The sequence below is a fragment of the Gorilla gorilla genome, chromosome 2, assembly GCF_029281585.2.
Source record: "Gorilla gorilla gorilla isolate KB3781 chromosome 2, NHGRI_mGorGor1-v2.1_pri, whole genome shotgun sequence".
Lineage (NCBI taxonomy): Eukaryota > Metazoa > Chordata > Mammalia > Primates > Hominidae > Gorilla > Gorilla gorilla.
The window spans coordinates 162,030,635-162,056,253 of record NC_086017.1 but is presented as its reverse complement, the minus strand read 5'-3'; the positions used below and the strand labels follow the sequence as shown (position 1 = coordinate 162,056,253).

The following is a 25,619-nucleotide window of genomic DNA, read 5'->3' as shown; positions in this document are numbered from 1 at the left end:
TTATTTGAGAACAAGAATTATGTAATTTCTTATTTTTTTCTACACTGTGGGTGCCCAATAAATATTAATACTGATGCCACTATTAAAATTATAAAACTATAAACAGGAAAACAGTAATGAAGTGTCTTTTTTTTTAAAAAAAAAAGGTTTTATGGTTAGCGAAGGGAAATAAAAAATGATTTATTTCGGCCTCTTACGTTTATAATAAAAATAGTAAATCTGATGGACATTTCTGAGACCTGTGGAAATCAGGTAGTTAAACCACCACCAAAAATTAGTTGAAGAAACTGGTGGTGGAGCACTCCTAAGCAAGACTGTGGACACCTAAACCCACCTCTGGTTTCTTTAGTGCCTTGCTACGTTTCAAGGGCTTTGCAATATTATAAATAACCAGTCCCCTCAACCCTGACCACTCTAGTCACAATAAATCCAGATAGCCTCTTTGTCTTGACCTCTTAGCATTCCCAGGATTTTATATAACTCATGATTAGAAATGTTTACAGAGAAAACAACCTCCTATTGAAGAGGTTCAAGATTTATATTCAACCAAGTCAGAAGGAGCAAGAGAAAACTTTTACTGGTAACCAGTATTGTTTTTGATAAACACCATTATATTAGGGTTCTCCAGAGACATGGAGCCAATAGGCAATATATAGACACACACATACATATAGACAATTGTGAGGGCAGTCATGCAGTTGTGAGGGCTGGCAAGTCAAAAAATTTAAATTGCAGGGCAGACCAGCAGACTGGAGTCCCAGGGAAGAGTTGATGTTTCAGTCTTGAGTCCAAAGCCTGTCTGAAACACTCCTTCTTCCTTGGGGGACCATTTTAAGGCCTTCAACTGATGAGATAAGGTCCATCCACATTGCAAAGGGTAATTGGCTTTATTCAAAGTCAACGGATATAAATGTTAATCACATCTTTTAAAAAAGACCTTCATAGCAACTACATGAGTACCATGTAGGCAACTCAGCCTAGACAAGTTGACACATAAAATTAATCATCAAAACCATCAATATTCTTTATTATGCCAGTGACTGCAGCTATAATTCACTAAGCCAACAAGAAGAGATAAAATGATATAACTTTTGGATTTCTCCCTGAAACAAATCAGACCAGTTCTTCAACTGTGCAAGATTTCTGTGTACTAAACTCTACAGCAAATGCCAGTTGGCCAGTGTCTTTTTTGGCCTATATATTATCCAACGGTAGTTGATAAAGTTTTCTGATGTCAGCAGGATGGTTTTTACTCACTTTTGGCTATGTATTTCTGCTCCACAAACACTTCCAAGAAGGCATTACACCATAAAAAACTATCACATTCCACCACCAGCATAGTATCTCTCACCAATTAAATTATCCCAATTGCTTTGATACAGATAATTGCAATCCCTTTGTTTATAAATCTATGTCTTGGATTAAACACTTATGGTCCCTATATAGTGAACAAAAATACACAGACTATTTTACCTCTAATGAAAGTTTAATCATGATCTGATAGCAGGGGCTTACAGTGCACTCAGAGCAGCAATTGTGTGGAGTGATCTCTTTGCTGGTCAAAGTAAGGGTGGCACACTTCCTCTAGCCGTCTGTTTCAGCCACCTCACTTGCTTCTCCACAGCCCGACCTCTCTCTCCCATCATAAGAACTTCCCGTTTTCAGTTCCTCCCATTATCCAAATGGATATGGAGGTCTTGGGCCAGGAACAAAGCTCCGAACAGCTGGATTTAGAGGAGATCTCAAGGAAAATTTCATTCCTTGACAAATGGAGGGAAATCTTTAGTTGTCACAGGTAAGGTGTTCTCATTCTCTCATTTCTTTAGAAACAAAGCAATTTTCCGTGTTTAAGTAATCAACTTATAAGCTTGCAACATGAGAAACTTCCTTTATAGATCTACCTTTAAAATGCTTCAGGCATAACTATTCGTGGACAGAGACTTCCCTAGCAAGGTTGGGGTTTGGGAGGTTTGTGGATGTGAGGTTTGAAGAGAGTGAGTAATTTACTTGATGTTTTCTCTTTCATTTAAAGGTTGGGAACCAATAATACAACTCCTCAGGTAATTACTTTTCCCAAAGCCAGTGTGTTCTCCTTTAGTTGCTTCTTCAAACAATCACATTAACAGCATAATCTGCATTTATTCTTTGCACATAATGTCACTCAGGCACTGGCATTTAACGCGTGAAAACATAAAACTAGAAAGCCTGTCGAAGATTTTTTTTTCTTGTGCTTTTTTATGGATTTCTCTTTCTACTTCTAAGAGCTATGTTTTTATCATTAAGAGCATCATATGGTTATTATTTTAGAAAAAAAGGTAATATTAAAATCTAAAGTTCCCACATTTGTGAAATAACACTGGATTCTGACAACCAAGTGCTTCTATGTCCCTGAAGAAAAGCAGTTTTGAAAATAGTTATCATCTTTATTCAGCTTGTGAAAAATCATTTTCCTTTACCATTTTAAAATAAGAGAAAGATGACTGAATTCTGGTGCTAAAAAGGTATTTTAAAATCTGATATACAATATAAGATGAAAGATGTTTGTACCTCATGTAAACTGAAAAGGTTAGAAGGTAATGGACTTTGTATTTCAGGTATTACTTCAATCACTGAGCAAACACAGCATAAAATATTAAGGTGGTTTTCATGGCACTAGTATATATGATCAAGCAATTGAATCATTAATATTTTAACTATAATGCTAAAGCTTCTTGCCCCAAGTAGCCTATGATCAAAAGTCTTATTTATGCTAAAACTCTCTTAACCACAGTCTAAATTAGAATCACAGCAATAATGCTTCTATTTTAGTCTTGGAAGTATTAAATGGAGATATCTATCATTTGGGGGGATAGAACATTCAAAAGATAAAACAATCTTTAAAAGAAAAAAAAGTCAAGTTATGCTTTACACACGGTGGGAAAAACCCATTGGCACAAATGTAAAGATTTTCCATTTGATTTACAAAATGCATCTCAGCTGATCAGTAGTCTGTGATTTGAATGCTGTGCTTCTGAGATAAGAAAGAATCTTTGCCTCTAGGAATACAGAAAAACTAAGAAGGCGGTTTCCCTCATGTTTCAGCCACCAATAGGACAGATTTGTTGCACAACATTAGTATATAAGCTAAATAAATTTGAAGAAGAGCTGATGCTAACTTACAGTGACATGTCATGAGAATCAGTCAAGAAAAGCGAAAATAAATTTTTTTAAAGGTAGAGAGTGGATTTTTTTAAGGAAAAAGAACAATTATACTCACTTGTTGGGGAGTAGGAATCTGAAAGAATTAAAAAGAGATAATCTGACTTCATTTATTGGCCAGTTAACAATGTAATGAGAAACACTTTGTGTAAACTGGAAAGATTCGTTCAAAGTTTATAAAATGTTGTCTTCTCAAAACAAGAGACAGTGACATTTACATTCTTCTCTAAACATAATTTCAAGTCAAGGTCTTGATGGCATTAATTATGTTTCCATAGTTACATTTAACCTCTCCAAGTCACATAAACCCTTATGAGAAACCCCTTTGACACAGACACTGGGATTTTTCTGCCTCTTTTATTGCTATTTATCACAATTTTCAGACGTCTTTAAAAGTGAGACAACATTTTCTGAACACTGGTATTTCAGAGAGAAAAAGAGAAAATTTAAAACAAGGTCATCACCAGCTCTGTTTGCTTTGTTTTTTGTGGGGGTGGTATTTGCACAGACTCATGAAGGCAACCATACATCTGCTGATGAAAATGAAGATGGAACAGGACTATCTCAGCCCAAAGGACAAGGACATTTGCCATCAAGTGGCCTTTGTTCTATTCCCAACCCCTCTATCATCTCTTCAAAATTGGGTGGCTTTCCTATCTCCCTAGCAATGGCCACGGTAAGTATAGCTTGTCAATTAAACATGAAATGAAACGTAATCTTCCCAAAACAACAAGGCTGGGGAATCTTATCTCCTGTCATGTGAGAGTATATTGAAGATAAGACTACAGATGGTTGTTATTGGTAAAAGGAGAATACAATTAAAATGACTTATTTATGGTATTCTTCAAGGACACTGGTGGTAGTACAGCCCTTTCCTCCCAAACTCTGAGTCTCTCTTTATTCACTTCTTCAATTTGACAGTGAAATTTGAGGGAGTGAGTTACATTCAAATAACTCACTGTAGAAGGTAGGATAGGACAGACTCTCTAAGTGGCAGACTGTGGAGCGCTGCAGATGCGTAAGACAATGTAGATGTGTAAGAAAGTACCCCACCTGTATGCATGCAGGAGGGAGAGAGCTGGGGAAACTTGTCAGGCCATGTCCTGGGCAAGTAGCTAATCTCAAGAAAGAAACAGTTTTCTGGGGCTACCAATTAATATGCAGATTTGAAAAGAACATGACATTTCAGGATCCAAATCACCAGGATCTGTAAGCTATTGGTCCCGGGGACCATTTGCTCAATTCAAGACTTCACCAGGGTGGGGGCAAGGGGCTGAGGCAGAGATCCAGCCAGGAGGCAAAACTAAAGGCATCTCATTGGGTCAAATAGGCCAAAGCTGGAGGTAGTGCCTGGGCAAATGTCCAAAGGACCAGCTGTCATGGTCAAAAAGATGCCATTGGAAACTTGGGAAGCAGAGGCAAGGGTCAAGCCAAGGTAAAAGTACCAGAGAGGCTGAGATGCCCCTCCCATTGGATTGCCCTCCAGTGTAGCCCTTGAAATCATAATGAAACTCGGGACTTCTCAAGCCAATTTCCCTATCATCACCCTATCTTCTAAACCTCCACATTACATCCTAGAAGCTCAGGCAGGGACCTCTACTCAGGGCCTTAAGAATGAGAGTTGGAAGAGGGACCTTCTTCCTGAGGACGTGCTGTCACACACGGATGTTTGTAGAAACAACCCACGACCAGCCTAGGCATCTGGGCAAAGACCAGCAACACTGGCCCTGCAGTCAGGCCTGCCATGTACATCGAGTTGCACAGTTTGTGCACTGCACACAAGATCCCAGCTGAGAGGATGAGTGGGGACTAAAACTTCTTCCGGGGAAACCACATGAAGCCTAACACAGAGTTTCCGTCTGCTTTTTGAGAATGAAGGCTGGTGACCCTGACTGCGGTATTTCCAGCTTCGATATAACCTTTCCTTAAGCTCCCCGAGACAGGACACAATCAGATGCAGGGACCACATATCCCCTGGATTCGTTTTTATCATACAAAACCTCCCAGGCTTCACCAAATAGCTTTCTCCACCATCACACTTGCAGTACAGATGCACTGGGAGGCCTCACTTGCTCTTTCTCGTTGTCGAAAATCTATCTGCCTCGGCCGGGCATGGTGGCTCACATCTGGAATCCCAGCACTTTGGGAGGCTGAGGCAGGGGGATTGCTTGAGGCCAGGAGTTCAAGACCAGCCTGGCCAACATGGCAAAACCCCATCTCTACTAAAAATACAAAAATTAGCCAGGCATGGTGGCACATCCTGTAGTCCCAGCTACTCAGGAGGCTGAGGCAGGAGAATCGCTTGAACCCAGGACGCAGAGGTTGCAGTTAGCCGTGATCCCACAGCTGTACTCCAGCCTGGGCAACAGAGTGAGACTCTGTCAAAAAAAAAAAAAAAAAAAAAAAAAAAGAAAAGAAAAGAAAGAAAATCTATCTGCCTCAATCCACCTTGCTTTCCTCTTTTTGCTCAAATGCCTGAAGCCACAGGAAGATGGGCAGGTATGCAGAGCTCCCGGAACACTGCACTCAGCTCACTGGCCTTCAAGCCTCTGGATGGAGCCTTAACTTGTATCTTATATAGATACTTAATCGCTGTCCTTTCAAGCAACGAAGATAGATAATATGTAATCCTTGCCAGGGCCCCCAGGCCTCAGTGATTCTGCTGCCTACACTGTGGTATAGACCAGAAGTTAGAGCAACTATCTGCATTTTACTTGATAAGGAAATGTTTTTAATGAAAAACTTTAATAAAAATGTATTCTTGGCTTCTGCAATGAATTTCTTTGGAGAATGTCATTTTAAAATTTACACGTATCTGAAAAATAGGCTACCTTTTATGTGAAAATGAGAGACAATTATGATTCTATATTGATACTTGCCTGTAAAAGAAGTAATTCCAGAAGGCTTCCTGAAACACAACAGTGGGTACAAGGGAGACGTGGATGGCAGGGAGTCTTCACCGCATACCTTTTTGTCTCTCTGGATTTTGAACCACGTGAATATACTATTTTTTAAACACACACACAAATTTTAAAAATAGAAAAAGCATTCACAGACGTTTGCAAAATCTTCTAGTCTTTCTCTGTATTGGGGAGGTGAGAAACTCTGAGTCTGAATATTCCCACTTATCTACAAACACAAACATGAAGCAACTGGGGACCGCCCCGTGACTATGCCAAGGTAATGTTCTCCCTTTGGAAAAAGCTAGGAGACAAAAGATTTAGAAATGAAGTTGATAGGGTTTTAAGAAAGTCCCAGAAATAGAGATAATTGATTTTTCTTTAAAAAAAAAAATAAATTTGGATTTATTCCCATTATATGGGCCAGATGATCGTGAGTCCTTTAAATAGCAGTAGCATTAATTAAACACATCCTGGGAATTCAGGATGACAAGCTTGGGATTCTAAATATGCTTGTTCTAGGGAGGCAGTTTGGAAGCTTGACCAATTCTAATCGATGTTTCAGCAGTGCAGCCACCTGGCAAATTGTCAGAGCTATTGAATCCTAATACCACTCCAGAATGCCTTTTGTTGTCATTCTCTGTTTGGATTACGGATGCATGGCATTTCCTGACATTGGCACACACTGTCTCTTTGCTGGGAATCTTCTCTGAAAGTGGAGGTTGGGTAAAGCACCCTACGCACCTTTGCTTTCCTTAGCTCTCCTGTTTCTCACCTTTTGCTGTCCTCTTTCCAACACTACAGCTTTCTTCCTTCCTCCAGCCTGACATCTTTGAACATATGTGGTGGAACAAACTCTGGCCAAGTCTGCTGGCTCAGGTGAAATCGTGGGAAAGGTGAGCATCGCCTCTAGGCTATTCCACCAGCCCCACCTAATGACCTTCCTTCTCTCCAGTGGCAGTTTCCCACCTTCTCCCACTCCCAGGCCGTTTTCTGGACTCAGCCTTGGACACATTTCTGTAGCTGCAATATCATCCAGAAGAATCATAGTAAAAATATAATACCAAGAGACCAAAATATACTGGAGAGACTCAAAAGAATGAAGCTCTGAAATGGGATAATAGGCAGGGTGTGCTTTTTGGGAGAAGGAAGCACAGCCTGGTATCCCCCCATAAGGTCTAGCTCATAGATGGGTCTCGACAGGTGTGAGTTAATGAATTCAGTGCCTCTGGATAATCCTCTAGCGCACCTCAGACTAGAGTAGGGGTGTCCTTTGTGTGCCCCTCCAGATGCATGGTCCACTCTTCTCCAACCTACCCTCTGCCCAGTAGAGAGGCTGACCTGTAGCAAGACTGACCTCCATCAGCAGGGTGCCCCCCTCCTCTGGCTTCCTGTTGAGTTTGAGCAATGGGGAGCCCTGAAAGGAAACTGAAGGGAGGGAAGGGAAGTGAAGTCGGGTTGCTCGTGGCTAGCTGAGTCCCTCTCCTCTCATGGCAGTCCTCTCCCCAGGACTCTCTCCTTTCTGGTTCAAGTCACCATTCCTTTGTGTGCTCCTTCAGGTCTAGGGGTCATAATGACTTCCCACTGTTGCTGGGACACTGCATTAGCCATTGTGGTGTCCCCTCACTGAGCCCACATCTTTATAAATAGTCTCTGTCTTAAACATTCCTCAAATTAATTATCTGACTTGAGAATGCCATCTGTTTCCTGCTGGGACGCTGGCTGGTACAAGTTGAAAGGCTTGCATTTGGGTCCTGGCACTGCCATTTACTATATACGTGACCTTACATGTGCCATTTAGCTGACCTAGGCCTCTAGTCCTTTCACTGTAAAATGAAAGAGTCAAATTAGAACTTTAAAAATTCAACAAATACCTATTTTGAGCCTACTACATACCAGGCACTATGCCAGATGCTAAGAAATTGATGGCGAACGTGATAGAACCAAGAGTCTACTACTCTGTTAGTTGGTCTAGGATAGAAATGTCTTCTTAGAACATCTTGGAATCTCTGATTCCATGATGGTCTAGTAATTCATAAGGCAAGAAGAGATTTAGAGAAGGAGCTTTAAAGAGGATTAGTCTACCTCGAGTTAGGGGTGGGCAGGTGGTCACAGGGAAGCTCTAAACCCGGGACAAAGTACAAGGCAGTCAGGGTAAGAACATTAAACCTGTTGGAAAGAATGATGCAGGGCCTCTATCTTTGAATGTGTGTATAAAATGTGTGTGTGTAAATGATGATCACCATCACCTGTCATCATAGCAATCAAATGGAACAAAGTGCCAGGAAAGAAAGGAATTCTTCACAAATATAGAATACTAGCAAAGCACAAAGAGAAAAACTATAAACCATGCTTGATTATGTTAATAATAATCATGGCAGCCACTTATGAGGACCATTTACTATCTGTTTCTAGTTACTAGACAGCACAACAGCACATGTAATTATATGTCAGGTTAATCTCATTATAAATAATATCTGATATTGGAAAGTAAATGTTATACAAGTAAGTTGGGTCATCTTTGTCACACTGGCCAATGGGGCATGGCCAGAGAGACCTGCAGCCCCTCTGTTTTTAGACCTCCTCAGAGGGACAGCTGGAGAGAGAAGCTTCTAAGTTGGAGGTGGGAACTGGCAACAGAAATAAGAGTGTGGTTTGGCTTGCAGAACTTTTAAAATTGAATTTAAATTCTAAGCCTTCTTAGTCTCAACGGTCTTAATCTTCCACATTTATACACAGCTTTTCCTCTCTTATTGCTGCCAGTCTCTGGTCTTTTTCCATCTGTGTTGGGACTTTCTTCCATACAGCACAAGATGTTCCTGTGTAGACAGGCTGTGTTTTCACAAAGGTAATAACACCCTATATTTACTTAGCACTTATGGCTCCCAAAGCCCTTTGCCATGCTTCTCTTTCAATAATAGCCAGGATGTGGACCAAGCAGGGGTTACCCCATTTCTGGATAAGTAAATTAAGTCTTAGAGAGGTTCAGTAATTTGTCCAAGTTCACATGGTTGGTAAGGAGCAGAACTGGGGCTTCTTTGCCCTTGAGTCGGGAGCAGTCTTTCTGTGCTGTGCAATCTCAATGTCAGGGAAACATTTTCCATTAGTTTTCAGTGCCTGTCCTGGGGATGTTCTGGGTCTAGGGCTCTCTTTGACCACAGCACACACCAAGTCTGTGTCTTTCAGAGCAGCCTCTGTGCCTGTTCGCTGCCTCTCCTTGAAGCGCTGTTGCATTGAGACAGAGGACACATAGTTTTTCTCTGAGTGGGTCCTTGCTCACCCTGAAGTGCACCTGCCCCCTTTTCTCGGTAGAGACAACCTTTTCTTTTGAGGGTGGAAGTAGAGATGGCCGGGAAATAAATTCTAACCTTAAACCAGCCCCTGGGCCAACATAGGAAGAAGATTACAGATGCATGCTTCTCCCACGTCTTTCCTTTTTAGAAACCAGTAGAGCCTACTCTCGGGGCCTGCTCCATGCACAGCTGGGAAGAGGCACCTCAGCTCTGGGCCCATTGAGCTCCATGCTCCGTTTGTCCACACTCTCTGACTGGCTGCAAGTGTCTGAATATGATATTCAAAGTCATCCAGGATCAGGCCCAGGGTACTTTGCAATCTGAGCTTCTACTCTTCTTCCTATCCCTTGGCCTACATACACACAGACACATACACACACACACACACACACACACACACACACACACAGTTCCAGTTACATTGAACACTTACTCCTCATCCAGAGACACCCCAGGTACTGATGTGTGCATGTTTGTAGATCTTTCTCTCTGTCTAATCTCCCCTCTGTTACAGGTAACAGGCTGGTGTGTGGCATGTTCCAGAGTGTGAGATGTGTGTCTGTGCTGGAACAAGGGGTGCTTCTAGGGATATGGTATTAAGTAACGTGTTACATATCATTGATTTACCTAGTGAGAAAGTGATCCCCTTGTCCACTCTGACAGGTCAGAGAGAAGGACAGTACAGTAAAGGGCAGTACACATTCACACCTCTTTAATACTTCTTACCTCCCTTTTAAGGCCCAGTCAGAGCTTTCACAGGCAGCAGTTTCTAGCTGTAATTTATAGCATTGTTTTATTTTCATTATATTTTTATCATGTGTGGCAAATGATTTTGATTTCCATTGAAGGAAGTTATATAAAGTGTCCTTCTTAAATAAATAGATTCCAAGTTACAAAATGTGTCCCAAGCTAGTGAAAAGTATTAATTAGATAGATTTCACCCCCCCTGCCACCTCCACCAGAATGGGTGCTGGTATCCATGGCTGAGACACTCACAGACTGTTCACATCACAGGACTTTTGTGCAGGCAACCCTCAGTACTGGCCAGGAGCCTGGTAGGCTTGCTAGGTGGCTAGATCCAGAAGAGAGAGAACAATCACTACAGCTCTCAGGAAGCCACATCCATAGGAAAAGGGGAGAGTACTATATCAAGGGAATGCCCCGTGGGACAAAAGAATCTGAACAACAGCCTTCAGCCCTAGACTTTCCTTCTGACAGAGCCTACCCAAATGAGAAAGAACAAGAAAACCAACTCTGGTAATATGGCAAAACAGGGTTTTTTAATGCCCCCCTTCCCCCCCAGAAAATTACACTAGCTCACCAGCAATGGACCCAAACTGAGAATAAATCCCTGATTTACCTGAAAAAGGATTCAGGAGGTTGGTTATTAAGCTAATAAGGGAGGCACCAGGGAAAGGCGAAGCCCAATGTAAGGAAATCCAAAAAATGATACAAGAAGTGAAGGGAGAAATATTCAAGGAAATAGATAACATAAATAAAAAACAATCAAAACTTCAAGAAACAATGAACACACTTCTAGAAATGCAAAATGCTCTGGAAAGTCTCAGCAACAGAATTGAACAAGTAGAAGAAAGAAATTCGGAGCTCGAAGACAAGGTCTTCAAATTAACCCAATTCAACAAAGACAAAGAAAAAAGAATCCGAAAATATGAACAAAGCCTCCAAGAAGTCTGGGATTATGTTAAATGACCAAGCCTAAGAATAATCAGCATTCTTCTATTATTCTAAGAATAATCAGAAAGAAGAGGAATCTAAAAGTTTGGAAAACATATTTGGGGGAATAATAGAGGAAAACTTCCCCAGCCTTGCTAGAGACCTAGACATCCAAATACAAGAAGCACAAACACCTGGGAAATTCATTGCAAAAAAATCATCACCTAGGAACACTGTCATCCAGTTATCTAAAGTTAAGATGAAGGAAAGAATCTTAAGAGCTGTGAGACAAGGCCAGGTGTGGTGGCTCATGCCTGTAATCCCAGCACTTTGGGAGGCCAAGACCGGCAGATCACCTGAGGTCAGTAGTTCAAGAACAGGCTGGCCAACAGGGTGAAACCCTGTCTCTACTAAAAACACAAAAATGAGCCAGGTGTTGTGGCACACACCTATAATCCCAGCTACTCAGGAGACTGAGGCAGGAGAATCACTTGAACCCAGAGGCTGAGGTTGCAGTGAGCCAAGATCGTGACAGCGTACTCCAGCCTGGGCAGCAGAGCGAGACTCTGTCTCAAAACAAAACAAAACAAAAAAAAGAGCTGTGAGACCAAAGCACCAAGTAACCTATGAAGGAAAACCTATCATATTAACAGCAGATTTCTCAGCAGAAATCCTACAAGCTAGAACAGATTGGGGCCCTATCTTCAGCCTCCTGAAGTATTAATTAGATAATGGTTGGTACACAAAAATGATAGAAATCATAAGGATGACACTTACATGATTAAAGTAGGGCAGGTGTTAAGAGAATGGGTAAAAACCCAGCTGTGTCTACTAACTGGGTGAACAAAGGCAAATACTCTAACTTATTTGGGCCTCGGTTCCCTCATCTGGATAAAAGCTGGATAATAGCACCTACTTCATAAAATTGAATGAAGGGAATAAATGGGAAGCACTTATCCCAGAGCCTGGTTCGTAGAAAATGCTCAGTAAATGCTAGATGCCATTGACCAGCCTCGTTCAAATGCCAGTTCTTCCATGAAGCCTTCCTGAGTACCTCAGACAGAAGTTCTCTCTCCTCCCTCTGTTTTCTCATAGTACTTTTTACTTATCTTACGGAAAGTCACATGTTCTGTCTTGTACATAGCTGTGGGGTGTTAGACTTTTTACATAACTATATCCCACACAAGATCTAGTACATGCTAAATGATCAATCAGTCTTTGATTTTGAATAGATTCCCTTTTCTTCATACATTTGGCTTATAAAAAGTCTTGTTCTCATTTTTCTGGGAAGCTGTAAAACATCCTCTTGAATCTCAACGTGCTGCAGAATATAGGAAAACCTCAAAGACCCCGGGACAGAGAGAATGCTTGTTTAAATCGCTACTGTACCAGGCTGGAAACATGAGATCCTGACTGTTCCTTTTTTCTGGAGTGAGAGACAAAAGCCCAAAGATGGGAGAGGCAGGGGTTACAAGTCATGGGTATGGGGCAAGAGCTGTAGACACAGAGCAGCCACGGTGAACTACAAGGTAGATGCCTGGCAAAGGAAGGAGAGACATGAAGGATAAATGTTGTCTAGACATCTTCTGCTCAGGAGTTCAGACAATTAAAATCGGGGACTAGAGTAATATGTAAACCTGAATGTAGACGGGAACGAGGCCCACCTCCTTGACTTCACCATGAGGAATATGTCTAGGAAGAATTCTCTTTGGTGAATCATTTCTTTCCCCTCTTTTCAGAAGCTGCGGCAGATCCTGTTTGGAAACACAGTCCATGTCTTCAGCTATAACTGGAAAAAGGCCTATTTCAGGTTCCATGATCCTTCTTCCGAACTAGCTTTCACTCTGGAAGTGGGAAAGGTAATAGCCAGTTTATAATTTTAAAAAAACCTTATTCCCATGTTCCTTATCCATATATCCTTCCTGTCCACATCCATGTAAATGCACATTTTCATTATAATCATATGTAGAAATATATTTATAATGTAAAGTTTAACCTTAAATGATAATAGACTATTTAAAATTACTTCGTAACAAATCTAAAAATCTGATATGGGCTGGGTGCAGTGGCTCACACCTGTAATCCCAGCTGTTTGGGAGGCTGAGGCAGGTGGATCACCTGAAGTCAGGAGTTTAAGATCAGCCTGGCCAACATGGTGAAACCCTGTCTTCTCTAAAAATACAAAAATTAGCTGGGTATGGTGGCACACACCTGTAATCCTAGCTACTCGGGAGGCTAAGGTAGGAGAATTGCTTGAACCCAGGGGGTGGAAGTTGCAGTGAGATGAGGGCAGGCCACTGCACTCCAGCCTGGGAGACAGAGCAAGACTGCACCCCCCCACCCAAAAAAAAAAAAAACTACTATGAAGCAGGGACATGGTGAAGGCAAGATGGAGGAAGCCATACATCCCCAGTCACCAGTCCACAGGTCTCCACAAAGATGCTAGGCATTGCAGAATCCAGCCCAGCCACAGTACCAGCCACGGCCGCAGGGAGGAGTGGCACAAATATAGCATGGTGTCCCTTCGCAAAGCTCTGGGGAATACCAGGAGGGAAAAGCCTGCAGAGAAGAATAGATAACATTAATTTCCAAGAGTTCTTCACCTCGTCATTCATTCTCCTCATTTCAGGGAGGGGCCCGAAGCATTCAGATGGCTGTGCAAGGATCCATCATCAAATACTTGTTGTTTACCAGGAAAGGAAAAGACTGTAACCTTGGCAAGTAAGAGGACTGTGAGAAGTACTTGAATTACCCATTTCACTAGAATCTTGATATGCTAAATAATCATAACTGAAAAATTCAGGTTGTCTCAGAATGGAAATCTACCTCCTAAGACAGAAATGGCCCTGTCTGTCCCAGAGAGGCTGGATTCTGCCACTGGGAAGGGCTCTGCTGGAGTCATTCTGAATGTTCATTTGCAGGGATAATGTTGACAGGTTTTATGCTCTACTGCAGACCACTCTGTCAGGTAGAATTAAGCACCAGGTCTCAGGTGGGCCTACTTGTCCATATTTGATGGAAAGCTCTAACCTAATAATTAGGGAGGAACAAAGGGGTGATATAAAAACCCCATAAATGATCAATCCTCCTTTTTTTTTTTTTTTTTTTTTTTGCAATGAAGTCTCACTCTTGTCCCCAAGGCTGGAGTGCAATGGCATGATCTTGGCTCACTGCAACCTCCGCCTCCCAGGTTCAAGTGATTCTCCTGCCTTGGCCTCCCGAGTAGCTGGGAATACACCCAGCTAATTTTTTTTTTTTTTAGTAGAGATAGGGTTTCACCATGTTGGCCAGGCTGGTCTCGAACTCCTGACCTCAGGTGATCCTCCTGCCTCGGCCTCCCAAAGTGCTGAGATTATAGGTGTGAGCCACTGCACCCGGCCAATCCTCCTATTTAACCAGGCTGATAATGTATGATGTTTGGTTTTTGCCTATTTTTAAAGATCAGCTCAAGTTTATTCAAATTACTTTATTCTTAGAAGTTAACAAACCCCTATCATGTGCAAAGCCCTGTGCTAAATATTAGAGGAAATATAAATACTTCTGCCCTCAGGCAGGTAAAGTTACTACCCCCAAAGAGGAACTAAATGTATAATATATTCTAAGATTGTGAACTGCCAGTTTCCCTAGAAGCAGAACCCATGATGTGGATTCTTGACGCAAGTGATTTATTAAGGGAGTGCCCTCAGGAGAAAACCATAAGGGAGTGAGGGAAGCAGGACAGGGAAGGAGAAGCTGAGGAAGACTGTGGCTTCCAGCAATGTCAGTCTGATGCCATGGGAGCTCGGGTGCATGGATTGCACTGCGGAGCCTGCCCCATCTTCAGATGAGGGAGCAGGGCTTCTGTACCTCTTGCTCCAATGAGGCACTGGCTGTGGGCCATCCTTAGGGAGGAGGCATAACTCCCGGTGACTTCTGGCCAAGGTGGCTTCAATCCTTCAGAGAAAGTAGAAAAATGGGAGCCACAGTATCCAAAGTAGCTGGAGGATGAGTCCATCTCCTAAGTAAAATGGATCACAGGGAATTCAAATGGAACACATACATTTGCCACATAAAGGTAAGGCACTTAGCACAGCACTGTACTTGGCCTATGGCAAATATTAAATAAATGTGAACAAGTAACTACATCTGTAGACACGCTGCACGAAGCCTTCCTGAGCCCCCCAGTCACAAGGTGTCTCTATTTCCCGTGTTTTCTCATAGCACTCTGTTATTCTCATTCTATCTTGCCATATGGTTTTGGGGTATTAGGCTCCTTGACTTTTTTTTTTTTTTTTTGAGATGGAGTCTCACTCTGTCACCCAGGCTGGAGTACAATGGCATGATCTTGGCTCATTGCAACCTCTGACTCCCAGGTTCAAACCATTCTCCTGCCTCAGCCTCCCAAGTAGCTGGGACTACAGGCACCTGCCACCATGCCCAGCTAATTTTTGTATTTTAAGTAGAGAAGGGGTTTCGCCATGTTGGCCAGGCTGGTCTTGAACTCCTGACCTCAAGTTATCCACCTGCCTCAGCCTCTTAAAGTACTGGGATTACAGGCATGAGCCACGGTGCCTGACCTTTTGTTACTCATTTCTGTATCACCACAGAGCTAGACGGATTGTATAAATCATTGCTGAGTTAATTAATAAATCTTTATCATGTGTTTCTTTATAAAGACTACAGTTCTCAATGTTAAGTATTTAGGAAATAAGCAGAGTAAAGGTCTCCCACTGTGTAAAGACTGGCTCCCACTTCTTGGGAAGGCTAGACAGACCCTGAGTGTATTCAATGCAGTATAAAAGTCAAGGGCAGGAACTTTGGAGCCAGGTGAGCTGGGTGTAAATCGCTGCTCTCTGACTTTGAAGGTCAATGACCAGGAGCAAATTACTTCACATCTCTGTGGCTAGGTGATGTTCATTCCAATGGCTTCCTACTCCTGCCTTCTGCATTATAGCTTATGTGAAATAAGCAAGAAGGAGCAGGAGCAAGCCTTGGCTGCGGCGCTTGCTGGCATCCTGTGGGCTGCAGGAGCAGCTCAGAAGGCCACCATCTGTCTTGTCACTGAGGACATTTATGTTGCGTCGACTCCGGACTACTCTGTGGACAATTTCACTGAGCGAGTAAGTGCAGTCCTCCCTGTCCTGGCAGATGAAAGGCCAGTGAAGCCTGAGCATGTAATGGACTTACCATGTGTATGCAGGTGGGGCCCCATCTATGCTCCTGATGTGACCGGAGGTGCCTTCCAAAGAGGCAGGTACCAAGGGCTGTAAGTGATCCAAGCAGACACAACAAAGAGTCCTGTTTTAAATTCCTGCTATGGAATTCACCAGGACCAAGAATATCTCCCATCTGAAATAATCATAAATGATATTTCTATATCCACTGTCTGAAGGACAGCTAAATTTCACCTATTAGGAAAAAATCTCTTTCTAGTTTTACTGCTCAAGATATTACATGATTTTAAACTGAGGAATGTAGAAGTGATGCTGGTAGCTACCCAGTTTCACTGTGTATGTTTTGCATGGCCTTGCATAAGATAATATGTCAGTTTTTAGTAATGTGATTATGCAATGAAACAAAAAACCCACTTGTGGTAATAACAGTGAGTTGACATCTCTTAGATGTAACTTTCATCTTCCTTTTCATTTTTATCTTCTGTTCCTGATTTATAGCTCCAGCTGTTTGAATTTTTAGAGAAAGAAGCCGCTGAGAAATTCATCTATGATCACTTACTATGTGTAAGTGTTTAAGTGTTGAGATAATTCCTTTATGTTGACTGATCTTACAGAGATCTTCTTCCTTTTACAAAGTATATTTCTAATGATGCCTGTTAAGAAAACCAGGTCATTTTGAGGGCTAAGAAAGGGCAGAATGAGAGAACAAAAAAGATCTGCCTCTTCCTCCTCAAAACCTAGAAAGAGGCCAGATCACACACAGACCCACTCACAAATGCATCTTTTTCTTTGGTTAATCAAGACCAGAGAATAATCCTTTAGAGAGTATATACCACTATTTCTTTTGTGGCAAGCAATCCTGTCTCATCTAGTGAATAAAAAACAAAATGGTGAAAAAATAAAATAAAATAAGGTTCTTGTCTAAGCTGCCAAAATGACCATTCACATTGACTCCAAGTAATTGGCTTCTTGAAAAGGTCCTGTTTCGCCTGTCTATCAGCACCTTCCGCACAATGTCCTCCACTGCAGTGATTCTTCCCTACCCCCAGGGTGGAAAGGGGACAAAGAAGGGTGCAGTGATGGTAGAAAATGGAAGACATTTTTAAGACTCTTCTGTGGAGAAAGAAATAAAAGCTGATTTTCCGAAAAATCAGAAACCTACAATGTGAAAGCAGACGGAAATTAGCAGGATAACCATGAAGTGATACAACTGTTCATTGCAAGGAGCAGGGAAATGTGATCTCATTTCTGTTGAATGAGTTAACAAGGTCTGTTGTTAACTTGTGTGATAGGCAGAGGACTAGTCCCCCTAAAGAAGTCCAAACTCTATACCCGGAACTTGTAAATATATTACATTATATGGCAAAGGGATATTAAGGTTGTTAGTCAGCTGACTTTAAAATAGGGGAAGGATCCTGGATGACCCAAGTGGGCCCGGTGGAATCACAAGGGTCATTAATATGGAAGAGGAAGCAAAAGAGGAAGTCAGAGAGAAGTGATAGGAGAAGAGTGCCCCCTGCCCTTGCGGGCTTAGATCCGCTTCGATGATGGAAAAGAAGAGCCATGAACCAAGGAATGTGGGCAGGGCCTTTAGAAACTGGTAAGGACTAGGAAAGAGATTCTTCTCTAGCATTGCTAGAAGGAAAGCTGCCCTGCTGACATCTTGATTTTAGCTCATTAAAACTCACTTCAGACTTCTGACTTCTAGAACTGTAAGATCATAAATCTGTAGTGTTTAAGCTATTAAATTTATGGTAATTTGTTACAGCAGCAACATGAACCTAGTAAAACCTGTATGATAGATTTTAAGTACCTGACGTGAAATGCTGAGCTAGAAGCCTGCTTAGGGATTCTTTGTTGTGGGCAAGAGACATTGAATGGGATTACACAAATATAGAGGATCCATTTAAGAAATGACCCTTTCAGCAAAAATAGGCAAACCCCTCCCCTCCCTGTCTTCCATCTCAACTCAAATCTGGGAGAGTCTGATGCCATAGGAAGAACCCCCTCCACCCACCCATATCTGCAAGAAATTCTTAAACGTAGCCACGGTTGAGATCAGAGGATCAGAGCTGAAGCTACACACAGGCTTCCCCAGTCAAAGACTAAGGGTTGAGCTGGAATAATCAAGGCCCTACACAGAAGTGGACTCTGCAACACAGGTGGGCTTGGCATGAGAGCTAAACATTACCTTAGCCACACTAGGGAAGGGCTGGTGCCATTTCCTGAGTGAGGGGAGCTTGATGGTGTATATATATTCCTCTCAAGGACCTCACTGTGACGGGGTTGCACATTGTGATCAGCACCCCATCCAGAACTTTACCAATCCCCCATCAACTATCAAAATGCATCAGTCCTGTGTCTCATTCCATTTGGCAGAGATCTCAAGCTGGAGGTCTGAGGGCTACATGTGAGCAGCAGATCTTTTGTTATGGGTTGAACTGTGTCCCTCCAAAATGATATGTTGAAGTTCTGACCCCCTCTCCTGTTACCTGTGAATATGGATCTTATTGAAAATAAAGTCTTTTAGATGTAATCAAGTTGAGATGAGGCCATATTCAGTTAGGTTGGGCCCTAATCCAGTGGCTGGTATCTTTACAAGAGAAGGAAAAAATTGAACACATGGAAGAACACCATGTGATAATGGAAGCTGGGACCAGAGTGATGCTTCTCCAAGCCAAGGAATGCCGGCAACCACCAGAAGCCAGGAATATGCAAGGAAGGATTCTCCCCGAGGGCCTTCAGAGAGAGCATGGCCCTACTCTTTTGTTTTTTGAGACGGAGTCTTGCTCCAGCGCCCAGGCTGGAGTACAGTGGTACGATCTCGGCTCACTGCAACCTCCGCCTCCCGGGTTCATGCCATTCTCCTGCCTCAGCCTCCGAGTAGCTGGGACTACAGGCGCCTGCCACCACGCCTGGATAATTTTTTGTATTTTTAGTAGAGACGGGGTTTCACCATGTTAGCCAGGATCGTCTCGATCTCCTGACCTTGTGATCCGCCTGCCTCAGCCTCCCAAAGTGCTGGGATTACAGGCGTGAGCCACCACACCTGGCCATGGCCCTACTCTTACACCTTGATTTCAGACTTCTAGCTTCCCAAACTGTGAGAGAATACATTCCTATTGTTTTAACCCTTCGATTTTCTGTAATCTTTTATGGCAACCCCAGGAAACAAACACACCTGTCATATGAGATCTGCAGCATTAGCCTACAGTGTTGCTTTTTGCAAATTTGAATCAGTGGATGTCAGAAGTATTCAGGAAATTCCACATAAAAACCTAGATTTTTGGCTTTTATCAAAATATCAGAAAATCTGGCTACACAGGGCCTATATTCTTGAAAGTCCTCAATTAGCTGACATAAGAGGCAGCTACCCTCATTAGACAAGTTTTGATAGACTGAATGAGGCCCACATCCTAATCCCAGAAACATATTAATACAGTAGTCCCTCTTTATTCTTGGTTTCGCTTTCTGCTGGTTCCATTACCCTGGTCAACTATGGTCCAAAAATATTAAATAGAAAATTGCAGAAATAAGCAATTCATACATTTTAAATTGCATGCTATTCTGAGCAGTGTGATGGAATATCTCACCATCTCACTGCCTCCCACCAGGGATGTGAATAATCCCTTTGTCCAGCGGATCCACACTGTAGACGCTCCATACCTGTTAGTCACTCAGTAGCCTTCTCTGTTATCAGACAGTCACGTTGTGGTACTGCAATGCCTGTGTTCCAGTAACCCTTATTTTACTTAATAATGACACCCAAACACAAGAACAGTGCTCCCGGTATAGTGCTATAAATGTTCTACACTATTATTATTGTTGTTAATCTATTACTGTGCCTAATGTGAAACTTTTTCATAGGTATGTATATATAGGAAGAAACATCATAGATACAGGATTTGGTACTATCTGTAGTTTCGGGCATCCACTGGATAATGGAACTTATCACCCATGGATAAGGGAGACTACTGTATGTTACCTAACTGACTGAAGGGATTTGCAGATGATCAAGTTAAAGATCTTGAGAGGGGGTGGGGGACATTATCCTGGATTATCCAGATGGGCTCAATTAATCAAAAGGGTCTTTATAAGGGAAAGGGGGAGGCAGGAGAGTCAGAGAAATGTGACCAGGGAAGCAGAGGGAGGAGGGTTATGTGATATGGGGCCACTAGCCAAGGAATGAGGGTGGCTTCTAGAAGCTGGAAAAGGAAAGGAAACAGAATTACCCCACAGGCTTCCAGAAGGAACACTGGTTTGTGAGCACTTTGATTTTAGCACAGTGAGACCCATATTGGACTTTTAAAGAATGGTGAGATAATAAATTCGTGTTGTTTTAAGCCACCAAGCCTGTGGCACTTTGTTACAGCAGCAATAGGAAACCTGTATATAAAAGCATCTGTTTGCATCAGGCCCCACCCCTCCCCATTTCTCTCACTCATTTCAGTACCTATCTGGCTCCTATGGCACTGGAATTTATTCTGCTACCTGAGGGCCCTGGCCCCTGTCAGGTCACACATAGCAAAATGGATACATTAATCCATAAAGGGAAAAGCATACGCATTTCAGCAAAAGTCTCCCTAAAGAAGACTTTGAAGATGTTTTAACTCTGCACCTAGAAAGCCAGCCGGGGAAGCTATTCTACTTGTCAGCAAGTAGAGTGTTGACATCAAGCTAAATAAAGCCAACTGATGAGAAGCCCCGAATGTTTATTAGGTAGTTTAGATTTGATCCTAGAGATTGCAAGGCACCTTCAGAAAATTCTAAGCAGAAAAGAAACCTGTCCAAGAAAAGACAGGGGAGAAGTGCATTAGAGAGGGACACATATTAATTTTGCTGTGGATCTAGCATATTCCAAGAACCAAGGAAGGTTCAAATAATTAATTACTTCATTTAACTTTTGCAATAAACCTGGAGAAAGGTTCTTTTTATCCTTGATTGTGGATTGGATTGAAACTCATAGAAGTTAGTAAGTAGGAGTTAGAAAGCAGTAGAACCGAGGTGTATAACTCCAAAGCGAGTTCTACAAAGCCTCTCTGCTCTCCCTCAGTTCAATGGGGCAATGAGGAAGGACATGAGGAGAGAAGAGGCTGAATAAGGAGAGGGCAGCCAAGGGCAGCAAAGAGCAGCAGTGAAGTGGGCTAGAAAGGACATACTACACCTTGGCCAAGGTTTGAAGAGAATCACATGGTAGAAGTGCAGGACAAAAAGATAAGGTAAGGGCCAAGAGAATGACAGCACCATTGACAGGCATGAAGCAGGGAAAGAGAACAAATTTTAGAGTAGGAAGACTTAAGGAGGCAGAGGAGCTCATTCCTTTCAGCAGCCAGGGGGGAAAAATTCTCTCAGCCTGTAAATCCTTGAATTCATACCCACAGATACACATGTCTGTGTTGCTTATAGACCAACATGCTTTTCTTTTCTTTTCTTTTCCAAACAGTTCAGAGGGGAAGGAAGCCATGGTGTCATCCTGTTTCTGTACAGCCTGATCTTCTCCAGAACATTTGAAAGGTAAATTCTACAGATGTTTACACAGGTATTTTCTATAGGATTGGGATCACATAAACAATGTACTCTTGTGTTGAAAAATCTCCATATTGGAAACATGAATGCAATGTTTTTTTCTAGTAGATTCTCTTTTGTAGACACGTCTTTTCCTACAGTTGGTTTGGCCATCTTAATGGGCAAGTGGATGTTGTCAGTCAAGTTTGAATCTGTTCTTACAGTACCCTAGTAGGTTCCTCCTTCTTGTGGCTGTAAATATTGGTGGACAACACCAAAGCTTGTTTGTACAAGTTTCATAAATAAATACATTTTATTATTTAGATCCACGATAAGGTATATCCTCAAATATGTATTTTGTCTCTATGATATGCAAAGCTCTGTTCTTGGCACAGTGGAAAGTACAAAGAAGAGAAGATATGGCCCTGTCCTCCTGCAGAGTCCAGGCTGGGAAAGACAAGGGGTGTACACAGAGATGCTGGGCAAGTCCCAGGAGGTACCTGATGTGCCAAATGAGATGTAAAGAGAATGAGTCTCAGTGGGCTCCAGAGGAGGAAGGGGCCTCTGCTGACAGGGTGGTCAGGGAAGGCTTCAGGAAAGAAATGGACTTTCTTCTGAACCTTGAAAGAAAGGTAAACTTTGGAGAGTCAGAAATAGAGGTCTCTCAGGAGGGAAGAATTACAAGCCCTGCAGCAGTGGTCCTGAAGCTTGTCTTTTATATACCGCCATCACATTTTTATGCTGTATGTTATCATTCACTTAACATTAAAAATAAAATCAATACACATTTAAATATCAACCTCTTCCTAAACGTTAATGTCCTTTAAGTCATGTACCATGCTAAAGATAAATGTATTAAAATAAATACAACATTATTAAAATTCTAAAATGTTCAAGTCTATCATACCACCCTTTGAGAAGCATTATCCTGAGTTGTATCTGATGCCATGACGGTACTCACCATGCTTGACCCAAGTCTTTAAGTCTCATTCACAGAAGGACATAAGCTCCAGTTCCATGAATAGGTTTGTTCAAGAACACATACAGTTCACATACTAGTATGCAGCAATTCCCCCTAAGTGACAGCAGGAGCCACATTCCACCTTGACCTTATATTGTCAAGGGTGAGACCATGGCCACTGACATAACAGTGGAAGCTGCCCTTCTGCAGCCAAGAAATGGGCTCAGCCAAGAAATGGCCACAATGGTGTTTTCCATTTGGACAATCTGTTGAGATCTGCCTTGAACCAGCACTCTCCAGTGTGGTCATGTGTCACCACCCTGAGCCAAGTGCATTCCTTGTCACATAGAACAAAGAGCTTCTCTACCGAGTCCAGCATCCACCCAGAGCACACACACAGGGATTCTAACATTTGAGACATCTGTACCTTCTCCCTTACCACTTATTACTCACTTTCCCCAATTGCATCCACCTCTGCAACCCCAGATCTAGAGGCTTTCCCTGTGAGAGATGGAAAAGTGCAAGTGAGAAACAGTGACTAGGAGAGCCTGTGTTACTGCTGCTTTGTGTTTTGGGGGAAAAGAAGCTGCAGGCTCCCGGTGCACTGTCTCTGACTGGATGCTGATGGCTTCTCCCATTCTGCAGGCTTCAAATGGACCTAGATGTCACCACCACTCAGCTGCTACAACCAAATGCTGGAGGCTTCCTGTGCAGGCAGGTGAGCTGGAAGACTCTGCCTTTCTATTGTAGAATCTGAATTAGTTGAATGCCACATGCAGAGTTTGAAAAAGAAAAAAAGAAAAACAATCTGAATTTTGGATTGTTTTCTAATTAAATATATTCTCTCCTTAAGTAAAGAGCAATCCAGTTATCTTTGAAAGAGTTTGAAGACACTACCCTGGGTTGCATCAAAATCTACCATCTAATTTTCATAACAGTCCTCCCTAGTTTACCTCCGAGAGCCCTTCATCTCTGAGATCCTAGCAACAGTAGAAAATATCTTGACAAGACCCACCAGGAATCCCTAATAACTGAAAAAAAAGTGCTATAAAAAACATCTTAGCTTCATGCTTCTTAAATCACAACCATGGAAAACAACGTTTAAAAGAACTGTAAAAGGAGGAAGGGCAGTAAGATCAGAGTGGGGTACAGAGGGAGTTATGGGGTAAGGTTTAAGAAAAAAAGCTAATAAATGATTGTTTTAACTCTACCAAATATTTAGGACATATTTTTCCTGAAATATGTATCATGTGATTTCATTCTTTTCACTAAAAATAATTTTTAATGATTTTTAAGACAAAAAATTAAGTTATTGTTTCATTGCTATCTAAAATATAAGTATCTGTAAAATATGCTCTCTAGGCAATTCTGAACATGATTTTAACTGGAAGAGCAAGTCCCAATGTCTTCAATGGCTGTGAGGAAGGAAAGTCTCAGGAAACTCTACATGGAGTCCTGACCCGAAGTGACGTTGGCTATTTGCAGTGGGGTAAGGATGCCTCGGAAGATGACAGACTCTCACAGGCGAGTGTGTTCCAGTCCTCAATCACACAACCAGAATGTCGATATTTTAACAGTTTAAAAGTCTGTCTATTTAGGCAATTCAAACCCGAGCCTACTTTCTCCCTTACTGTCTGCCTGTGTACCTCCCTCCTGACACACACAGACATTCAGGGAAATTTCCACAGATGGAAACATCACAGTCTACTTGCTTCATATTTTATTTTACATATTTTTATGTATATAAAAATAGGTAATAAAAGTAATACATACATTTTTAAAGCAATATTTGAAATATACAGATATCCCTGTTTAATGAGGTTGACAAATTATATATATATATATATATATATATATACACACACACACACACAAAGGAAAAGTCCTCTGTCATCCCCATGCGGCTACACAACCCTTCACAGAAATAAATACTGTTAGCAGTTGATGGCTGTCCTCCCAATCCTTCATTTATGCAAATGAATGCACACAGCCTACATATTGCTCAAAGCTTAAAAAAAAACCACTGGAAAAAAAAGGGGGCCCCTACATTTGAAACTCCTGTCAAAAAGCTTTCCAGCTCAGGGGATTTATAACTTCTGACAACCAGAAAGTAAAATGTCCTGTTGAAAAGCACAACCAGGGAATTAAGTAAGATGTGATTCTGCGAAAACAAACAGAAGAAGAGTGACAAAGCAAATATACCCATCCCAAACCACAAATCAAAGCTGCTTCTGTGATATTTCACAAAAATTTCATCCTAAAACCCAGGGAAGATGAGGCAGACTCTGTAACAATACTTTTCTGGAATGGCCTTGAAACCAGTTCGGATGTCATTCAATTTGATGGAGGATGTAAACCCCCACAAGCCTCCCAACTACCTCTCCCAAATGCCAGCAGCAAACAAGGCCTCGCTGCTCAGCATCTGTCCTGTTCTCCAGCCCTCCTGGTTCCCACTCAAAACGCCTTTCATGTATATAGGGCTTCATCTGTCCCTCTACTATTGTCCCCAGCTACTATGTTATCATGAAACCAGCACCTTGCAACACATACATATGTCTGATGCCATCAAAAAAATAGTGTCTGACTATAGCAGAATTGGCATATTTTGTGTACAAGTGTGCTTTAAAAGTTTGTGTGTTATTCCTTGAGTTTGTATTCTTTGTTCATCGTAGAAAAATGCGAAGTGATAGACAAGGTAAAAGTAAAAAAGTAAAACAAATTTCATTACTCAGGGGTCAATCTTTTCAGGAACATTTTTCATAAATACTGTTTCTTTCTCATATCAATGTGTCTTTTTTTTTTTTTTTAACAGAGACAGGGGTCTCACTGTGTTGCCCAGGCTGGTCTTGAACTCCTGGGTTCAAGTAATTCTCCTGCCTCAGCCTCCCAAAGTGGTGGGATTACAGGTGTGTGAGGCACTGTGCCCAGCCATATC

At 42.0% G+C, this 25,619-nt stretch overlaps 1 protein-coding gene across 1 annotated transcript in view; it reads left to right on the top strand.

Moving 5' to 3' along the window:
• Positions 1–1,630: 1,630 nt before the first annotated feature.
• The window catches only part of MINDY4B (MINDY family member 4B), a 35,125-nt gene continuing 11,136 nt past the window's right edge, over positions 1,631–25,619 (top strand). Inside the window, exons 1-10 of the mRNA XM_031009880.3 lie at positions 1,631–1,795; positions 2,033–2,060; positions 3,707–3,874; positions 12,805–12,924; positions 13,695–13,786; positions 15,999–16,164; positions 16,717–16,782; positions 21,662–21,732; positions 23,330–23,402; positions 24,047–24,208. Of these exons, the coding sequence (XP_030865740.3) occupies positions 1,683–1,795; positions 2,033–2,060; positions 3,707–3,874; positions 12,805–12,924; positions 13,695–13,786; positions 15,999–16,164; positions 16,717–16,782; positions 21,662–21,732; positions 23,330–23,402; positions 24,047–24,208 (1,059 nt within the window). The 5' untranslated portion in view covers positions 1,631–1,682. The remainder of the gene's footprint in view (positions 1,796–2,032; positions 2,061–3,706; positions 3,875–12,804; positions 12,925–13,694; positions 13,787–15,998; positions 16,165–16,716; positions 16,783–21,661; positions 21,733–23,329; positions 23,403–24,046; positions 24,209–25,619) is intronic.